The 17,315-nt window shown below is 57.2% G+C and overlaps 2 protein-coding genes across 9 annotated transcripts; one reads left to right on the top strand and one right to left on the bottom strand.

The window, feature by feature from the left end:
• Positions 1-583: 583 nt before the first annotated feature.
• Positions 584-1,354, bottom strand: TMEM203 (transmembrane protein 203). Its single transcript, XM_040607010.1, has one exon. It carries the CDS (start codon positions 1,330-1,332, stop codon positions 922-924), a length of 411 nt encoding a protein of 136 aa, XP_040462944.1. The 5' UTR covers positions 1,333-1,354; the 3' UTR covers positions 584-921.
• A 96-nt stretch (positions 1,355-1,450) lies between these two features.
• On the top strand, positions 1,451-16,839 carry NDOR1 (NADPH dependent diflavin oxidoreductase 1). Of its 8 annotated transcripts, none has more exons than XR_005829697.1 (15): positions 1,451-1,522; positions 2,593-2,727; positions 3,186-3,263; positions 3,693-3,790; positions 4,628-4,726; positions 5,400-5,501; positions 6,011-6,217; positions 6,555-6,676; positions 7,628-7,848; positions 8,227-8,334; positions 9,057-9,171; positions 10,073-10,219; positions 10,847-10,965; positions 11,861-12,071; positions 13,505-13,599. XR_005829697.1 is itself a non-coding variant. In XM_040607003.1 (15 exons), exons 1-15 carry the CDS (start codon positions 1,451-1,453, stop codon positions 16,774-16,776), a joined length of 1,863 nt encoding a protein of 620 aa, XP_040462937.1. In that variant the 3' UTR covers positions 16,777-16,839. The 8 variants fall into 8 exon arrangements, 6 of the variants coding, with proteins under 6 accessions (XP_040462937.1, XP_040462943.1, XP_040462942.1 ...); XR_005829698.1 differs by lacking the exon at positions 13,505-13,599 and adding an exon at positions 12,167-13,487; XM_040607003.1 differs by lacking the exon at positions 11,861-12,071 and adding an exon at positions 16,632-16,839.
• The last annotated feature ends 476 nt before the right edge of the window (positions 16,840-17,315 follow it).

Genomic DNA, 17,315 nt, shown 5'->3' with positions numbered 1-17,315 from the left:
TGCCGAGGTGTCTTTGGTGCCAGTTCCCTGTGACACTGGCATTTAACATGCTGATCCACACTTCCCTGAGGAATACTGAATTACTCATGCTTTCTGGGGGTCTTCAGGACAGTGTTTCATACCGAAGCTAGGGTTCTGTGAGAAGCCCCGCTTCACAACCAGCATCAGTCATGCATACTCCTGTCCCTGGGCCCTGCCCTCCAAACAGCACTACCTTGGTATGTAGGGAATGGATCTGAATTACAAAGAAAAAAACATGATTTTGTTCAGAAGTACACACACCAGTTCTCTCTGGCTCAGAGCATGGCCCCGTGGCCAGTGCACCAAAGACACGAAGTGCTCAGGGAAGTGCGAGGACAGATGGAAATAAGTTAGCTTTGCTGCTGAAGGCAGCACATCATTACAAGTGCAGCCTCAGACAGGCCAGGCCAGGCAGCTGCTGCAGCACTCCTGGCTGCAGTGGTCTGGGGCATACGAGGATATCTACAGCAACCAACCAACCTCCAGGTAATTCCCATTCTCCAGGCAGCAGTTTTAAGTACAAATGCTTTCTTAGGGAAAAAAGTTTTATAAATAAAACTAATCCTTCCATGCATTTTTATTTTAAAATAAAACAACTGGCATATCAAACAGTGCTTGCATGGCAGGATGCTTTAAGACTAACACCAAGAGCTGAGTGAACTGAAATAAGGAAGCGCCACAAAAGGATCTTTCAAAGAAGCATGATGCTACACAATACAGCAGCGTGCTTAATTACAGACCCTTGCTCGCATAGCGCCAGCCCTGTGCAACCTGCCACCTACCACTCTGTACAGAAACAAGGACGGGGAAAAGCCCGATGACAGTCACTGTGAGCCCAGGGGAGCCAGGCACGTCCCCAGCTGGAGCGAGGGCAGCGATGCGGAGCCGGCTCCCTCGCTGTCAGTTCACCCGGCAGGCTCGGATCATGAGCAGCTGGAGAAGGATGAAAACAGGCGACATGATGAGGCCGTACCAGAGCTGCCGGGTGTGCTCCACCAGCTTCTGGCACAGCAGCATCTCGAAGACGAACTTGAGGCCGAGGATGGTGAGGATCCAGAAGAGCCGCAGCACGGCCAGGCGCTTCTCACCATCCTGGAAGAGCCGCACGGAGACGATGGTGGTGAAGTAGGTGCTGAGGCCATCGGCGGCGAAGAAGGGGACGAAGACGACCCACCAGGAGAGCGCCGAGGCCTCGCCATCCACCTTCAGGACCAGGAGCACCGAGAAGGCCAGCAGCGCCAGGCCGTGCAGGAAGATCTCGAAGGTGGCGAAGCCCAACCATTGCACCAGCTCCCGCAGGGAGAACAGCATCGTCCCGACGGCCGCGGGGGCATGGGCGCTGCCTGGGGGGCTGGGGGGGGGGGGGACGAGACCCCCGGCCCCGGCGCCTCACCAGGCCTCGGCAGGCCCCCCTCGGCGGCGCAGGGTGATGACGTTGCAAGGGGGGGCGTGTCGCTGCGTGGTGACGCAAGCGGAAGCGGCGGGGCGGGGACTGTGCACGGTGAGTGCACGGTGGGTTATATGGCGGGGGGGACCGGGGTGGGGGCTCAGGGCCGGAGCTCCGAGCCCCCGCCCCCCCGCCCCGGCCCCCAGCCCCTGTCAGCCCCCGCTTAGCAGGGGGTGGGCGCACCCAGAGCGGCCCCAGGCCGGGTTGGGGGGTTCCTGCCTCTCCGCCCCCCCCCCCCCCCCCCCCCCCCCCCGGGGGCTCTGAGGGGAGCGAGGCCTTGCCCAGGGCCCGACGGGCCTGATGTGCGTCCCAGAGTGCCCCCACTGGGAAAAAACCCAACTTTTTCCTGATGGCAAAGGGGGAATCCCTTGATGCTGCAGCCCGTCTGCGCAGGACTTGATTTGTAATGAGGCCAGTAATGTTCCCTCCTTAGAGGTTTTTTTTTAGTTATTCTGGATAATTTTTTGTTTGATCTCCTAGTGATTAGGAGAGCAGCACATGCTGTCCACGGGGACGCTGGTGGTTTGCAGCTCAGTTTGCAGCTCAGGTGTCTGGGTTGGATTCCCTGCAGGCTGCCATTGCTGATAATGCACAGGGCCCTTGCTGCTTGAGAGTGCACAGTGGAGAGCAGCGTGTGTCTTGCTCATAATCTCTCTCACTGAGCTTTCAGGCTTTTCCCCAGGCCCCCTCAGGTGGGGATTTCAAGGCAGACAGATACACTTAAAACTAGAAATGCGGAACAGCTGAGCCTAGGGTGCACTGTGCCTGCAGTGATAGGGACAGTTAAAATGAGCCTAAATGTGAATTTTAGACCCCCAAGCCAGCCCCTTCCCTTTGCCCTGGCAGCAGGGACAAGGAGCACGGAAGGGGGTGCTGCTCCCTCAATGCTGTGCAGGGGTGGAAAGAAAGCCCAGGGCCCTCGGATCCCACTGCTGTCTCCAAACTATCCCTGTGCTTGCTGTTTGCAGCAGCAACCCCATGAACACCACCTGAACCCACAGGCATCGGCTCTCCTTTGAAGCCTGGGTGGGTGTTGGTGTGACACCCAGCCCAGAGTGGCTCAGGCTCTGTCTCCCCTCATCTTCCTTTGCCTCCTGATAATTCTCTGGTTTTGTGCCTTGCAGATGGTGGAACGGAAACTCCTTGTTCTTTTTGGCAGCCAGACTGGGACGGCTGAAGACACAGCCGAGAGAATTGGCAGAGAAGCCAAGCAACGACACTTCCAGTGCAGAGTAGAGGCCCTGGACAGCTATGACGTGGTGAGTAGTGATGCAGAGGGGTGCTCCAAGCAGTTCTGGTCTTGCTCCATCTCTACCAACCCCATTTCTGGCACTTGGGCATCCTCCACCCTTGCTGTGACCTGCTGTATTTCACCAGGTCCTGGCTCTGTGCCCTTTCTGAGGGCAGCTTGTGTTAACTCAGCTGAAAGGGTGTGAAAACTGAGCAATGACTGTTGGGATAGAGTCCGTGTTTGATGACAAATACTCAGCCATACCCAGTAATGCGAGGAGCACCGAGGAGCTGATGCTGCAGGCAGCGTGTGGGCAGCAGATGCTGCTGCAGTGCCTGTAGAGGAGGTTGTACCACTACTTGGGTTTTATTCTGAGTGTGGCCTGTCCATTAACTCGATGCGATGTGAGCAGCCGTGTCAGGACAGCTGGGACACGTGTCTGTAGGCTGCTGACCTGAATGTGCCTTTCCATGTTTGTGCCCACAGGCCAACCTCATCAACGAGCTGTTGGTGGTATTTGTGTGTGCAACCACTGGCCAGGGTGACCCACCTGACAACATGAAGGTAGGATGTGCTCCTGTCCATGCTGCTTTTATATTCCTGGTCCAGTGACTGGATTTCTCTCTTGAAGCAGCTTGAGCAGTGGTTGGTTTTGGAGGGGGGAGCTTTGGAGCAGTACTAGTTGCATCTTGTGTTCCTTAAGGGGCAAAGGCAGGGAGCTGGTGAGGTTTCAGCAGCTCAATAGCTGAGAGGGGCCCCACTATCGCAAGAGCCATGAGCTTGCAGAGAGCTCACAGAGCATCGCCCTCCTGGCAAGTAGTAGCGGTGGCTACTTTCAGGGGTCACTTCTGCAGAAGGCCATGCTCCCCACTCAGTTGGGACTCAGCAGAGGACAGGAGGGACCCAGTGGGTGGGTGAATGGCGAACTAGGGACAGGCAAGCAGGGAAGGCTTCCCTGGCAGCAGTGTGACTCCCAGGTTGTGTCCTTCATAGATGTTCTGGCGGTTTCTGTTCCGGAAGAACCTGCCACCCGGTTCCCTCTGCCAGCTGGACTACGCTGTGCTGGGCCTTGGTGACTCCTCCTATCCCAAGTAAGCAGCTCTGTGGCTCCTTGCCTGCCCGTGACACCTGCTCCTCACAGCTCTGGCTGCAGGCGAGACCAGAGTGGCTGGAGAATGAAGAGGGTAAGGGGAGGCAGAGTCTGATTGTAGAGCAGCAGCTCAGACTAAATGTAATTCCCGCCAGCCTTAAAAATCCTTTCCCTACCAGCCCGTGTCCCTCCTAACCCCCAGGAATTTGGCTTCTGCCTGTTTCTTTCCTCCCAGCCTCTTCAAGCAGATGCTTTGCTGCAGTGTGTCAGACATCATTTTCCTGTAGTTATTGCGGCCATTCAGTTCTCTGTCTGAATTGGAGGAAAGCCCGTGCCACAGCAATTTCAGTGGACCAAGCCAACGTGAGGCGTGAAACATAGAGTTTTAGGTGGCAGCTAGCCCCGTTGGTCCCAGTTCTGTCTCAAAAGATTGTTCCCATGTGCCTGAAAGAGCTGAAGGGGTGGGGGTAGCGGGGTGTTCGGGGGGAGTGTGCCTGAGCTCTGTGAGGCAGTAAGGGGACAAAGGGAAGGAAGTGTTTCTCTGCTTGGGGCACAAGCTGCCCTGAAGGGAAACTGGACCTTCCTGAGTCCCTTCTGGGAGCTGGGTACAGCCTGTGTGGCCTAGCAAGTGGCAGCCAGCTGCTTCTCTGAGCTGCCCCAGGATGGAGGCATAGGCTGGGCAGGGCACGGGGCTAGGTCGTGCATGCTTGCTCTGGCTGGATCTGCCTCTGTGCTGCTCTGGCGTAACCCTGGCAGCGTGTGCTGGCTCATGTAGCCAGCACCTGCTGTTCTGCTAGAGCAGCCCTGCCCTCTGCAGCTGCGGTTATTCTTTGCTCAGGTTTAATTTTGTTGCGAAGAAGCTGCACAAACGGGTGCTACAGCTTGGGGGCAACCCTCTGCTGCCAGTGGCGTTGGGAGATGACCAGCATGACTTGGGGTAAGAGCCCAGTGGAGGGGTGGCTCGAGGGGGAGCCCTGGGGTGCACTGCAGTTTTGTCCTCAGCCTGATGGCAGGGCTGTGTATGCTTTACCCAGCCTCAGGGACAGCAGCGTGATGCTCCCCACCATGAGACTCCTCCTGCACCCCAGACACGACCAGCAGCCTCCTGCTGCTCTCTGTGCTGGTCTCTGCTCATAACTCTCCGGTGCCAGGACCTGGGTCACTTCCTTCTCCAGGGTGTCCCACAACCCCCAGCATGTGCCAGCGTCTCCTGGCTCTGCCCCAGTCCTGTTCAGACCAGGGGACAGCTGTGTCACACTGCCACATACCTGGTGGCATTACAGCAGCCTGAACTGTGCTGCTGTTCTCCTCACGTGGGGCAGAGGCTGTGTGTGGCTCAGGGAGCTGGTAACTGCCACTGGTTGTGCTGGAGGGGTTGGTTCTGTTCAGCTGCCAGTGGTTGGGCCCTAGAGAGCAAGTGAGTGCTTAGCGTGCCAGAGACATTTCCAGACCTGAAGCAGGAAGGGAACGGCATGGAGCAGATCTGCAACGAAAGGGGAGCAGAGGTGGTTGCCCAGGGGTGGCCCAGAGTTGTCCCGTTGCAGGGGTAGCAGCACATGAGCCTGAAGGGATGCTGCTGCACTGCTGCAGCCCGAATTTCCTGCTTGCAGGCCGTATGCAGTGGTTGATCCATGGCTCCTGGCCTTATGGGACAAGATCCTTGCCTTGTATCCTCTCCCTCCTGGCCTTGAGATCATCAGCGCAGATGTACGGTGAGTGCACAGGTTGGGCAGGGACTGGAGCTGGCTGGTATGAAATGCCGTGTTTCCTTGGCAGTTCTCCAAGGTGGAGTTACGCTCCACTTTGACCAGGAAGCCTTCTCACACGGCTTCTGGTGTCCCAAGTATCCCTTGAACTTTGGCCATGGGTGGCCCATCTCTCTCTGGATGGGATGTCCCCTTGTCCCCTGGGTATGTGTGTAGCTGCCCCAACAGGGTTCTGCCCATCTTGCTGTCCTGATGTGCCTCTGCCCTTGGCAGACCTGCCGAGCGTGTATGCCCAGCCAGCCTCCCTCTGCCTGCTCTGGAGCTTTTGGGATCTCCTTCCCCTGGCAGTCTGCATTGCGTTCCCTTACCGTGAGCCAGGTGCAGGGGACAGGGATGATGAGTGTTGGGTATGGTGAGAGACTTCAGGCTTCTCCCTGCCTCCAGCCTCTAGCACTACAGCAGCAGAGGAGCTGTGGCATGGAGGTAACCATGCTGCATTGCTCTCCTCCCCACAGCCTGCCCCCAAAATACACCCTGCACTACCTGGCTGAGGACTCCCTGCACCCCGATGGTGACGTGCTCCAGCCATCAGCACCCAGGGCTGTTCCCTCTGAGCTGCATCCCTTCGCTGCCCGGATGGTGTCTAATCAGCGGGTGACAGCAGAATCCCATTTCCAGGATGTCCGGCTCATCGAGTTTGATGTCACGGGCTCAGGCATCACGTGAGAATTTTCCTGACTTCCCCCAAGCTTTGATGTGTGGGTTGGGGTGTCCCACAGCCTGCCTTTCTCTCCCACTCTCCTTCAGTAATATCTGAGGCTACGGCCTTGTGGGCATGGTCCCTGCTGCACTGTCCCCCTCCATGACAGTCAGGGGTGTATAGCAGTGTGGGTCCTGCCCGTGGACCAGTTCTTGTCTTTAGAGCTAGGTTAGAGAGCACAATGGTAGTGACACTGGAAATCTGGCCTCCCCCCTGGTGCAGGTGCTGGTTGGGGTGGCGGTGCTGTGCCCATGGGCCTGCTCCTTGGCTGCGTCTGGCAGGTCCTGCTGCTTCCACAGGTTCAGTGCAGGGGACGTGGTGATGATCCAGCCCCAGAACTGCCCTGAAGACGTACAGCAGTTCTGCCAGCTCCTGCGCCTGGACCCAGACAGACGCTTTGTGCTGAAGCCCACGGAGCCCGGTAGGTCCTGCCTGCTACTCCTTTCCTTCCCTGCTGGGACAGGACAGCCTCTGAGCTCTGGCCCACCTGAAGCTCTGCTTTGCCTTTGCCGTAGACCTGGTTAATAGGGAGCTGGTGGTGGCTAATGGGTACAGGACACCTGCCTGTCTCACAGTACGGGGGGCTCTCCTTCCCTCCCAGCGCTGCGCACATGTGGATCCCGCATTAGGGCCAGTGCTGAGCTGCCTTGTGCCTTTGCAGCCGCCAGCACAGAGCGTGGAGGATCCTGTAGCCTCCCAAACCTGAAGTCGGGAAGCTTGTGCCTCCTTGCCTGGGACATGCAGGTCTCCCCGCTCTGCCTGCACTCCAGGGACCTTCTGCAGGTGGTTCTGCAACCACAAACCAGCATTAACAACTAGAGCAACCTTTTGGTGGCTCTGAGAGTTTTCTCTCCTTTCCCCTGAGTGCCCATTCCTCCTCCATCTTTTGTGTGTCTGTCAGTGTTGGAATTTTTGCCTGGCGGACAAACCCAAGAGGAATCCAGGCTGCTTCTCATACCATTGGGAGAGAAATAGGAGATAAGAACAGGCCTGACACATATGACACTGCTGGTTATTTGCACTGCACTGTGTGTGGGTGGGGTGGGACTCATATGGATGAGGGATTGTCCTAAAGCACTTGCATAAAGGAACAGCTCAGCACTGCTGACTTTCTCTGCTGCAAACCTGTGGGTTTGGAAAGCAAGCTGGGGAGAGCAAGAGGGAGTGCAGGCCCAAGGTGGAGAGCAACAATGGCAGTAGTTGAAGTTGGCTTCACTAGCACGTTCACGCAACCTGTGGGTGCCTGCAGGCAGCAGGGCTGCCCTTATTTGGGTGCCTGGGGAGCGGCAGAGCTGTGGGGGCAGCAGGTGGGCAGTGCTCAGGCATCCAGCCCGGTGCTGGCCCCGAGCTCTCCCTGTGCCTTGCCTTGCAGGTACATCCCTCCCTGCCCTCTTGCCACAGCCCTGCACCATCCGGCACCTGGTCACTCACTACCTGGACATCTCCTGTGTGCCACGACGCTCCTTCTTTGAGCTCTTGTCCTACTTCTCTACAAACGAGCTGGAGCGGGAGAAGCTGCAGGAGTTCAGCTCTGCGCAGGGCCAGGAAGAACTATACAGCTACTGCAACCGGCCCCGCAGGAGCACGCTCGAGGTAAGGCTGGGGGGGGAGCATGGCAAACCCACTTCATGAGGGCTGTGCCGTGGCATAAAGCGCCCAGGTGGATGATCAGCCATGATTTCTTGGCTGGGGAACTTCATCTACTTCACCCACTTTCTGGTGTCCTTGGATTTCTCCTGGTGGTTAAGACCTCCTCCAAATCCTTCTGGGCTGTGTGGTGGGCCCTGTGCTGCAGCCTGGGGGTGAGAGGAGGGCAGTGGGACAGTGCGGTTGGTGCTCAGAGGTACCCGGTGCGGTGCCTTTGGTCGAGGGCAGCGTGGCACAGCAGTGTGGGACAGCTGCTGACGCCCCGAGAAGCAGGCAGGATGCCTTCTGGGGTGTACCAGTTCTCACCCTGCCTTGGCATTGCAGGTCATGTGGGATTTCCCTCACACCACGTGTGCTATTCCACCCGAATACCTGCTGGACCTCATCCCTCGCATCAGACCCCGTGCCTTCTCCATCGCTTCCTCCATGCTGGTAAGAGCTCAGCCTCACGTCAGGCTCCGAGCTGAGGGTCTGGCAGGGCCAGGGCTGACCGTTGGTGCGTGCCGCAGATGTTCAGGCTGTACTCCCAGGCCCTCTGAGCACCCACAGCCCACCCGAACTGCTGCCGCGCTGTGAGCCTGCGGCAGCCTGCTGTGCTGGGTGTAAACCCCAGGGCTGTGCCAGCCTCCGGGTTAGGGCGCTTGCCCTCCGGTGGCCCTGCAAGAGCTGGGGCTGGCACAGTGCGCTCCAGAGGTCTGGTGTCCTCGTCACAGGGAGCGGTGGGATGTGGTGCGGTGGAGACTCGAGTGTCCCGTGTGGTGTGGCCATGGAAGGGGGAATGCTGCTTCCTGCCGCCGCCGGGAGGTGGCAGCGGGACCTGGCCCGGGTGGCTTGGCAGAGGTCAGCCCATGCACGAGTAGCATTTGTCCTCCATGGGAGCCTCTTGGGTTGGACAGCTTCTGTCACTGTTGCCAGCTGTGCAGGGCCTTCCCACAGCAGTGCTTCTCGGGAAAAACCCTCTTCCCCACTGCAAAGGTTTTGGGTAAGAGTGTGCTCCATTCTGTGTCCGAGTGGGTGTTTCAGGCTGGGACAAGTCTTGCAGATGCCCTGGCAGGAGCTGAGCACAGGCTTTGTCCCTGGAGGAGGCAGTGGGCTCTTCCTGCAGAGCTGGGCCAGGTGTCTTCTCATTTCTCATGACTCCTGTCTGGACACAGGCTCACCCTGACCGGATCCAGATCCTCATGGCAGTAGTGCAGTACAAGACGCGGCTCAGCAAACCCCGACGTGGTCTCTGCTCTACCTGGTTGGCTTCTCTCAACCCAGAGCAAGGTAATTGCTTGGACTCTGTGAGAACCCTGTGTGCTTGCCACAGAACACACCATTGATTCCGTGGGACTGCGGTGGAGCTGTGTGTGTGCTGGAGCTGCCTGGACCCTGGGTGGAGCACCACCACCATGGGGAGCTTCAGTACACTGGCTTGGCAGGATGGGCTGAACTCACCATAGCTGTCCTTCCTTGTGCTCCCATCCTCTTCAGAGCATGGCATGTTCCTCCAGCTTGCCCTGAGCTCCTGGTTTTCTCCCAGCTGCTCAACCCTCCTGCTCCCAGCATCAGCATGCCCTGCTGTCCCACAGTGGGCTGCTCCTGGCGTCCTGGAGCTGATAGTGCTTCGACTGCTGGACACCTCCAGCCCCATAGCACCAGCTCTGGGAACGATGATCCTCTGAGCCCATCCATCCTGTCCTCCAAAGCCTGTGTGTGCTGCTCATCTGCTCTAACAGTGAGACACATCCATCTGGGTCCCCAAGCAAATTTGACAAGTTTGCAGGGTCTTCATGCTGCACGATGGTAGAGAATTGTTCTGTATGACTCCAGGGCAGGATTGGGTCTTCTCAGAGTATCTGTGTGGGGTTCTTCACCTCTCCTCTGGCTTCCAGAGGAGGCAAGTTTGGCGCTCCCTTACTCAACAGCCAGGCTGAAATCTCTGCTCACCTCCACCACTGTCTTCCCTGGCACCAGCTGGTGTGAAGAGAAGTGGGGCTCTTGCTTTGCTCTGGGGTTCGCTCAGGTGCTTGCAGAGACAGTGCCTTGGTGCTGGGGTGGTGGTAAGCCAGGTGCTGTCTGTATCTTCTGAGCATCCAGGAAGACCTGGATGCTTCGCTTGCCCTCTGCAGGATGTCACAGGTGCAGTGGTGGTGGGGTGATGCTAGCTGGTCTGTTTGTTTTGCAGGTGATGTCCGGGTGCCTCTTTGGGTGAAGAAAGGAGGAATGAAGTTCCCAGCTGACCCCGAGACTCCCGTGATCATGATTGGCCCTGGCACAGGGGTGGCACCTTTCCGAGCAGCGATACAGGAGCGGGTGGCACAAGGACGTAGAGGTGAGGGATGGTCCTGGGAGGGACTTGGGATGCCCCTTGCTGCAGACAGGGCTGTGTTAAGCATATGGGAAAGAGGGACTGGGGGCTCCTGAGGGTTTGGACGGGCCCAGGCTTTGCTGTGTTTGAGCTGGACTCTGGGGCGGGTGTGCACCAGAACCTGATGTGTGCAGCCTGTGTGGTTATTCACAGGCTGTGCTGCAAGGTGGCTCCTTGGGTTGGGGCAGGGCTCTGCAGAGGTTCGCTCTTGGCTCTCTGCGAGGGGAGATGGGTTACTGAGCTCATATTCCACTATACAAGGAGTCATGCCTTCCCCCTTGCCCCATCCTCATTCCCCTGGCTCAGCAGGCAGCTGAGGCTTGTGGAGGAGAACAGGCAGCCCTGGGGAGCTCTTCTTGCCCTGCCTGCCCCCCACCTTCTGCTTTTTCAGCACACAGGGGCCTCTGGCTACCATAGTTCGCTTGGCTTAATGCTCATACGGCTCCTGGCTCTTCCAGGCCTGTCAGCTAGGCGCAGCAGAGAGGTGAAAGCCTTGGGGCTCTGCCACAGGTCCCATGGGCACCAACAGTCCCCAACACTTGCAAGGCATTTGGTCCACCCAGCACAGCCCTTATGGTCTGCTGTCTGCAGGGAACTGCTTGTTCTTTGGCTGCCGCCAGAAATCCAAGGACTTCTACTGCCAGATGGAGTGGGAAGAGCTGGTGACAAGGGGCTTGCTGACACTCTTCACAGCTTTCTCCAGGGACCAGGTTAGTTCCCAGAGGAGGAGGGTGGATACAGAAGCATCTCAGGCAGCACTGATGGGACTCTGCCAGTGTTTCTGGCTCCTATACCTGTTGGCATGGCCTGCATAGGGCCTGGTGGGGTGACACAGTGGTCACCTCGCTCCCCCACCCCATCTCGGTGCTGGCCAGGATCCCCAGCAGCATGGCAGTGCCACTGCCCAGCCAAGACACGTCTGGCTGAGTTGAGCTAGAAAGGTTGCTGTGATAGGGCTGGCAAGCACTGGAGCAGATAAGGTGTTAGCCAGCTTTGTTTGGCTGGACCACGTGAGTGATAAAAGGCTCCGAAGGCTCTTGGAGGGGTCATCAGGCAATAACCTTTCTTGGTTGAGTGCCACCCGCCCCATTGTGTGCCTGTGATCACCAGCTGAGGAGCTGGTCTCCATGCCAGCCCTCCCTGTGCCTCAGCCATACAGGAGAAAGCTCCCCGGAGGTACAAGCACCCCCACGACTCAGCCCTTCTGCTCCCTTATTTCCCAGGCAGTGTCTTTGGCGGGCAGCTTTCTTACCTCTGCTCTGGGCTACAGGGCTTTTTGCATTGCCGGAGAGGCTTTGCAGGCTGGGACTCTGTTTCACTGCCCTGCCTTGTCCCTTGATGGCACTGAAAGCTCAGCCTGCCTTTGAAACAGAGATCTGATAAAAAGGGTCAGTGAGGAGTGGGTATTTCTGGGTAGCTCAGCTGCACCAGTCCTTTTCTCCTGACTGCGTGCATGCATTGACATGAAGCCAGCATCTTTTATCTAGTCACTTGTAAGGCATGAGTTCAATGCTTCTGTGAAGGCTTTCCAAGTCTTTGAACAGGAGCAGCACTGCAGAGGTTTGTGGGATGACCACTCTGCCTTTTTTCTGATGGCTCACACAGTGAAGGGAGGACGTACTGCTCCCTGAATCTGGAGAGTGGCCCCAGAGCTTCCTCCTGCCCTCGCAGGCTCTGGAGGGACAGGACTTATATTGGAGTGTGCCTCCTGGCCTCCCTTCTCTGCCTGCTCTGTGGGGTGAAGCAATTTGTCACGAGTCTTCTGCCACTGAGTCCTTGCAGTGCCACACAGGGAGGCGAGCAGGAGCACAGCCAGGTAGGATGTGCCACGTTGGGCCATTGTACCTATGGCTCTAGGAGATACCACAGCCGTTAACTCACCAAAAACTTGGTTTTCAACGACTCTGGCAGGAGCTGGGATGCTGAGCAGGATTTCCCTCTTCGTAAGGTTCCCTTTGCAGCAACCTTCTGTCACATCACATCTGCCCCATGGTGCAGACTGATTGATCCCAGCCTAATGCGACTGTCGGTAATTCTCAGCAGGATGCCCTGGGGTTTAGCTGAGATATCGTGACCTGAGTTTGTCACTGGAGTGCTCTCGTTTCTAGGTAGCTGCAGGTCCTTAAATGACCGGCTTGGAGCCCCAGCCTCAACAGAGCCTCTGTCAGCACTTAGCTGATTAATGTTAATGATGCTGAAGCCGAGCTACCAGCTGGCTGTGTCGGTGCTTGTGATGGGCTTGCTTACCTCCTGCATCGCCGGCGGCCGGTCCGAGCAGTAAAGCTGTGCCGTGGAGCCGCGTGGGACCTGCTGACCACGCGGTGACCAGCTCTTGTGACAGCCAGGGCTGGCTGCTGCTTGGGGTTGTTCCCACGCACACCTCCAGGCTGCAGCATGTAGGGAGCCTGAGACACAGCAAGAGCCTTGTTGCCTTTGGGGCTGGATGTGAGGGAGGAGGACCTCGGGAGGAGGCTGCGGCCCTGGCTCAGCTCACCTCACCGCTGTGCAGAGCCCGGTGTGGTGGGATGCAGGGTGGAGGGCCTGGCTTCCATCACAGTGTCACCTTTGTCGTGGAGGAGCCGTCAGTGCTGGCAGTGAATTCAGGCACGCTGGCAATGGTGTTCCTTTTGGGCAGAAGCCAGGGCCGTAGGCAGTTGCTTGGATGCGTGAAGTCCTGTGGATTAACCCTTTGGGAACTCTCCTTGGTCAGGCTATGCTGTGCCAAAAGCCAGTTGCATCCAGTCCCTAAGCACAGCAGAGAGGCAGGGAGTGGGACCAAGGCCGTCCCTCCCAGCTTTCTGCCCTTCCAAGCTGTTTCAGGTCTCCAGCAGGTGACAGGGCTGGGACCAGCAGCCAGGGATGTGGGGAAGGGTCTCTGCCCTGCAGCAGCCTGGGCACGGGAGAAGCCACAGAGCCTCCTGTGCCCATGCTGGGAGGGGGGAGGCAGGAGGGGCTGTTCACCAGAGCTGGAGCAGGCAGGGGGAAGCCAAAGGTTTCAAGGGGGCTACTTGGGTTGTGTTCCCCAGTGAAGCTCCTGCTGCTGCACCCATCTCCCACCAACCCATCCCAGTTTGCTGACGTGAGGTGAGGGGATCCTCTTCCCTGTGCAATAGTGGAACCAACTGCTTCTCCCAGTGCTTCCTGCTCTGGGGGGCTGTGCTGCCCTGCACTTTTGCAAACAGCCCCTGAGAACAGTCCCCAGGGGCTGCTGCCAGGGCTGGGTGGGCTCAGTGCCGTGTTTCCCTGCAGGAGGAGAAGGTTTACGTTCAGCACCGCATCCAGGAGAATGGAAGGCTGGTGTGGGAGCTGCTGAGCAGCAGGAGCGCTCATGTCTACCTGGCTGGGTGAGTGAGAGGTCTCCACACAGGCGCTGTGGTAGCGAGGCTGCACGTCACTGCTGCTCCCCCTTACTGGAGGCATTCCCACAGCTCAGCCTCCAGAGTGAGCACACCCTACACCCTCCAGGTCTCTAGGGGCTCCGGGGGCTGGTGTAGAGGGACCAGCTCATTCCTCCTCTCCATACGTCCTGCTCCGCAAGCCCTGGCTGAGGGCCATTTCTCACCTATTCTGTGCTTCGATTAGAAGGGGCAGAGCTGGAATCGTGGTAAAGCTACTTCAGCTGACTCTGTGTGCCCATCCCTCCAACTGCCAGTGCCTGTGACCAGCATTGTCTGCCAGTGGGCCACCTGGCTTCTCACCCATGGCAAATCCATAACAACAGGAGGGCCCTGGTCTCTCCACACCCCTCTCCTCCAGTGGGTCTCTGTGAAACTGGAGAAGGAGGCTTGTGCTGCTCCTGTGACTGCTCATGTGGGCAGGCTTTTAAAGCACAGCATACCAGGGTTCCACCATTGGTGGGGCTCGTGAGCAACAGCTTTTGGCCCCTCAGCACATTCTGGCTAGCTCTTTGCACCCAAAACTGCCTTCCTGGGGCAGGGACAAGCCACGTTGCACTGGAGCCTGCTTCCTTTGACAGTTTACCAGGTGCTTACTTTGAGCTGGTTGGAAATCTTGAACTGTTGGCTAAAAGGTGAGGTCTGGCCTTTGGAGGCAGAACATCTGCAGCTCCATTCCAAGCTCTGTAGCTTTTTTCCTGGGCAAAGCCCTTAACCTGCCGGCCCTTGTTGCTGCCTGTATGGCAAGGAGGAGGCTGCTCAATTGCTGCCTGGGGCAAGCGTTGTGAAATGGTTTGGGCTCCTTGAGCTGTCGAGAGGCTGGCGATGGTCTTTGTCGTGCACCCCACGACCTAGAAAGCACTGTGCAAACTCGTGCCTTGCTGTTGACACAAGCAGCAATTGCAGGGAGCACTTTCCTGCCTGTCTCCCACAAGAGCAGGAACTTCCCTGGTGCCTTGCAGGGTGAGACTGGCCCCGCTGCATTCCTGGGAGAAGGAGATTTTTGTTTACTGCCCAGGAAGCAGAGGCCAGGCCGCCCACCACTCTGTCATTCACTGCTGCACCAGCGCTACTGCCTGGTCTGGCATTCCCTGCTGTGTCACTTCCTGGGGCACTTACCCCAAGCTCGTCATTCCTACCCGTGGATCGGGGGCTCGGGTTTGATTTCCTCCGTCAAGCTGCACTTGGGACTTGGGGCTGTGCCTCCATCCACAGTCCAAATGCTGAGACCGTTGGGCAGCTCTTGGGTGACCACTGGGCGTGGTGTCTTGATGGTTCTGTCCTCTCCTTGTTCTGTCCCCTTTGCTACTTTCTGGTGCTGATGGCAACACCCTGGGGGCTGCCAAAAAAGGATCAGTATCTTGCAAAGAGCAAGGCTTGCGCAGCAGTCCCCCTTGCAGGATTTTGCAGTGGTCATGAGGGTGTTTTAGACATGAAGGTTGCACTGAAACCCACCTCACTGGGGTCTTTGTCCCTGGCATGGGATGATCCTCAGCCCTGATCAGACAGGTGGGATCTGGGAGCCTCATCCTCCTTGTACAAGTGGCACCTGTCCTGTTTGCAGTGGGCACTTTCCCACCCATCCTGAACAGCCCACACCACGTGTATCGATGCCCGGGATCACAGTGCCCCTGCCTGACCCACAGACTCTGAACTGCCAGTGGGTTGCCAAACAGGGGTGCAGCTGGGCTGGCCTGAAAGTGGCCTTTATTCCCCCCTAAAAATAGTATTCACAGTTTCAGCCATGCTAGGAGAAATGTGGGGAAAGCGAATCCTGAGCTGTGTGGCCCTGAGCAGTGGCCCTGGGCTATGTAGCACAGTGTGTCTGCCTTGTCAGGCCCTTGCTGGCTGCGGTAGGGTCTGGGGAGCCAGGGCTGTATCTTCTCTGTGATTGTACCCAGGTTATCTTGCCCAGGGGCAAAAAGATTGAAAATGTGTCTCTTTTTCTGCAAAAAATAGATATCTGACATGTTTTCCATCACAAGCCCAACAACATTACACTGTACTTGTATATCGGTGCTTGACTCAGAAACAATAAGACTCTTCCAAAAAAAGAAGACCTCCTTTCTGTGTATTTTGGGATGTTAATCAGCTTCAAAAGCAAGTCAGAATTCTGCCTTATTCTTGGGAAACAGCAAGGACGTTGCCAGATTCTTGTGCCAATTGGAGCAGGCTGGGAAATTTTTTATTAGATGTTTTTTTTTATCACAGAGTCAGTTCATCAAATGAAACTCTCTCCAGGAAAAAGTCTGATTTTCTTATTTCCCATAAGAAATAATGCACTTGGAAGTGTTGTTGGTTTGGGGTATTTTCTACATAGAAGCTCATGTTTTCTTCACCATTTCTCTTATTTTGAGGTTTAAACTGTCTTTGGTTACAAATGTCACCATCAAAACAATCTTTTCAGATTTCTTGAAAGGTGGCAGCAGATGGACGGAAGCGGCTGCTCCTTCGCAGCAGTCATCTTAGCCAGCTCAGGATCAGACATGTTTTACATCGAGTGTTTCCCGAGATGAAAGGACAGTTTTCTGCCCTCCTGCCGATAAATTAGGACTCATACATATTTCCCGTGTCCTTCTAATGAGGGGGATGGGAAGTGGAGCAATATGGGGGCCAGAATTAAGGCTCCTGAGCTGTGTGATGCTCCTTCACCAGGGACTGGGTACTGTGGCCGCATCTTTGCCTGCAAATGCCAGCCCTGAAAATCCCTGTGTGGATAACGGCACTGCTCTCTAGGGAGTGGTACGAGCTGCTTCTTGAAGGCTGTCATTTATTCAGTGCCAGGCAGCCTGTGTTGCAGGGTGAGGCAGGTTCCCACTGCTGTGGTGCAGCAGCAGCCTGCGCTGTGTGCCAGGGACGGTGGGGTCAGCTGCAGGGACTGCTGCCCTGCTCGTGGGCTGCCTTGCCAGAGCACTGGGGCTGCAGATATGCCCTCATTTTTGCTGCTTGCCCTCTAAAGTGCTGCCTACTCTCTCTTCCAGGAATGCCAAGCAGATGCCAGCGGCAGTGGCTGAAGCCCTGCAGTCGGTGATACAGTTGGAAGGTGGCCTGTCACCCTCTGAAGCAGAGGAGTATTTAACAGCCCTGGAACGGTCCCAGCGCTTCCAGTCTGAAACCTGGTCGTAAGCCTGGCTCCCTGCCTCCACCTTGCCCATGAACTCTGCCTGAATAAAAGAGCCAGAAGAATGATCCACTTCTGGCATCGTCCTTGGGCCGCGATTATCCCAGCCAAAACAGGGGCCTGGCAAAGGGGCTGGATTTACGGAACCAGCCCTTCCCTGATGGCTGCAGGGCCATGGTGGGCAGGGGGAACCTGTCCCCTGGGGGTGTGGGTTTGGTGTGGTTAAAGCCTGGCTCCCCGTGCCCACGCTGTGCCAGAGCAGAGGTGGGCAGTCTGGCGTGGGATGCCGCTGACTGACTCCTGCATGAGACCAAGCTGCTGTTCCGTGTGCTCCAGCTCCTGGGGTGCTCGTGCTGGGTGAGCCGCACCTGTGGGCACTGCTAGAGCAGCAGCATTGGCAGCAGCCGTTGTTTGTGGTAGGACCTAGAGGAAGTGAGCTGTTGCATGGGAGTCTCTCCACCCTGGCATTAGTCAGCGGCAGCAGCGCCTGCTGCAGGAGGCCGGCCTGACAGACCTGTTCCCCCTGTCTCCAGTGGCTGAGGCC

This window comes from Falco naumanni, chromosome 9, assembly GCF_017639655.2.
Source record: "Falco naumanni isolate bFalNau1 chromosome 9, bFalNau1.pat, whole genome shotgun sequence".
NCBI lineage: Eukaryota > Metazoa > Chordata > Aves > Falconiformes > Falconidae > Falco > Falco naumanni.
This window is presented reverse-complemented; position numbering and strand designations above follow the sequence as displayed.

Bases quoted from the DNA above. Each gene is read 5' to 3' on its own strand.
- TMEM203 (XM_040607010.1), bottom strand. From the start codon at position 1,332: ATGCTGTTCTCCCTGCGGGAGCTGGTGCAATGGTTGGGCTTCGCCACC.
- NDOR1 (XM_040607003.1), top strand. From the start codon at position 1,451: ATGACGTTGCAAGGGGGGGCGTGTCGCTGCGTGGTGACGCAAGCGGAA. The intron at 5,502-6,010 runs GTGAGTGCACAG...TCCTCCCCACAG, and splicing joins ATCATCAGCGCAGATGTACG to CCTGCCCCCAAAATACACCC. The intron at 6,677-7,627 runs GTAGGTCCTGCC...CTTGCCTTGCAG, and splicing joins GCTGAAGCCCACGGAGCCCG to GTACATCCCTCCCTGCCCTC.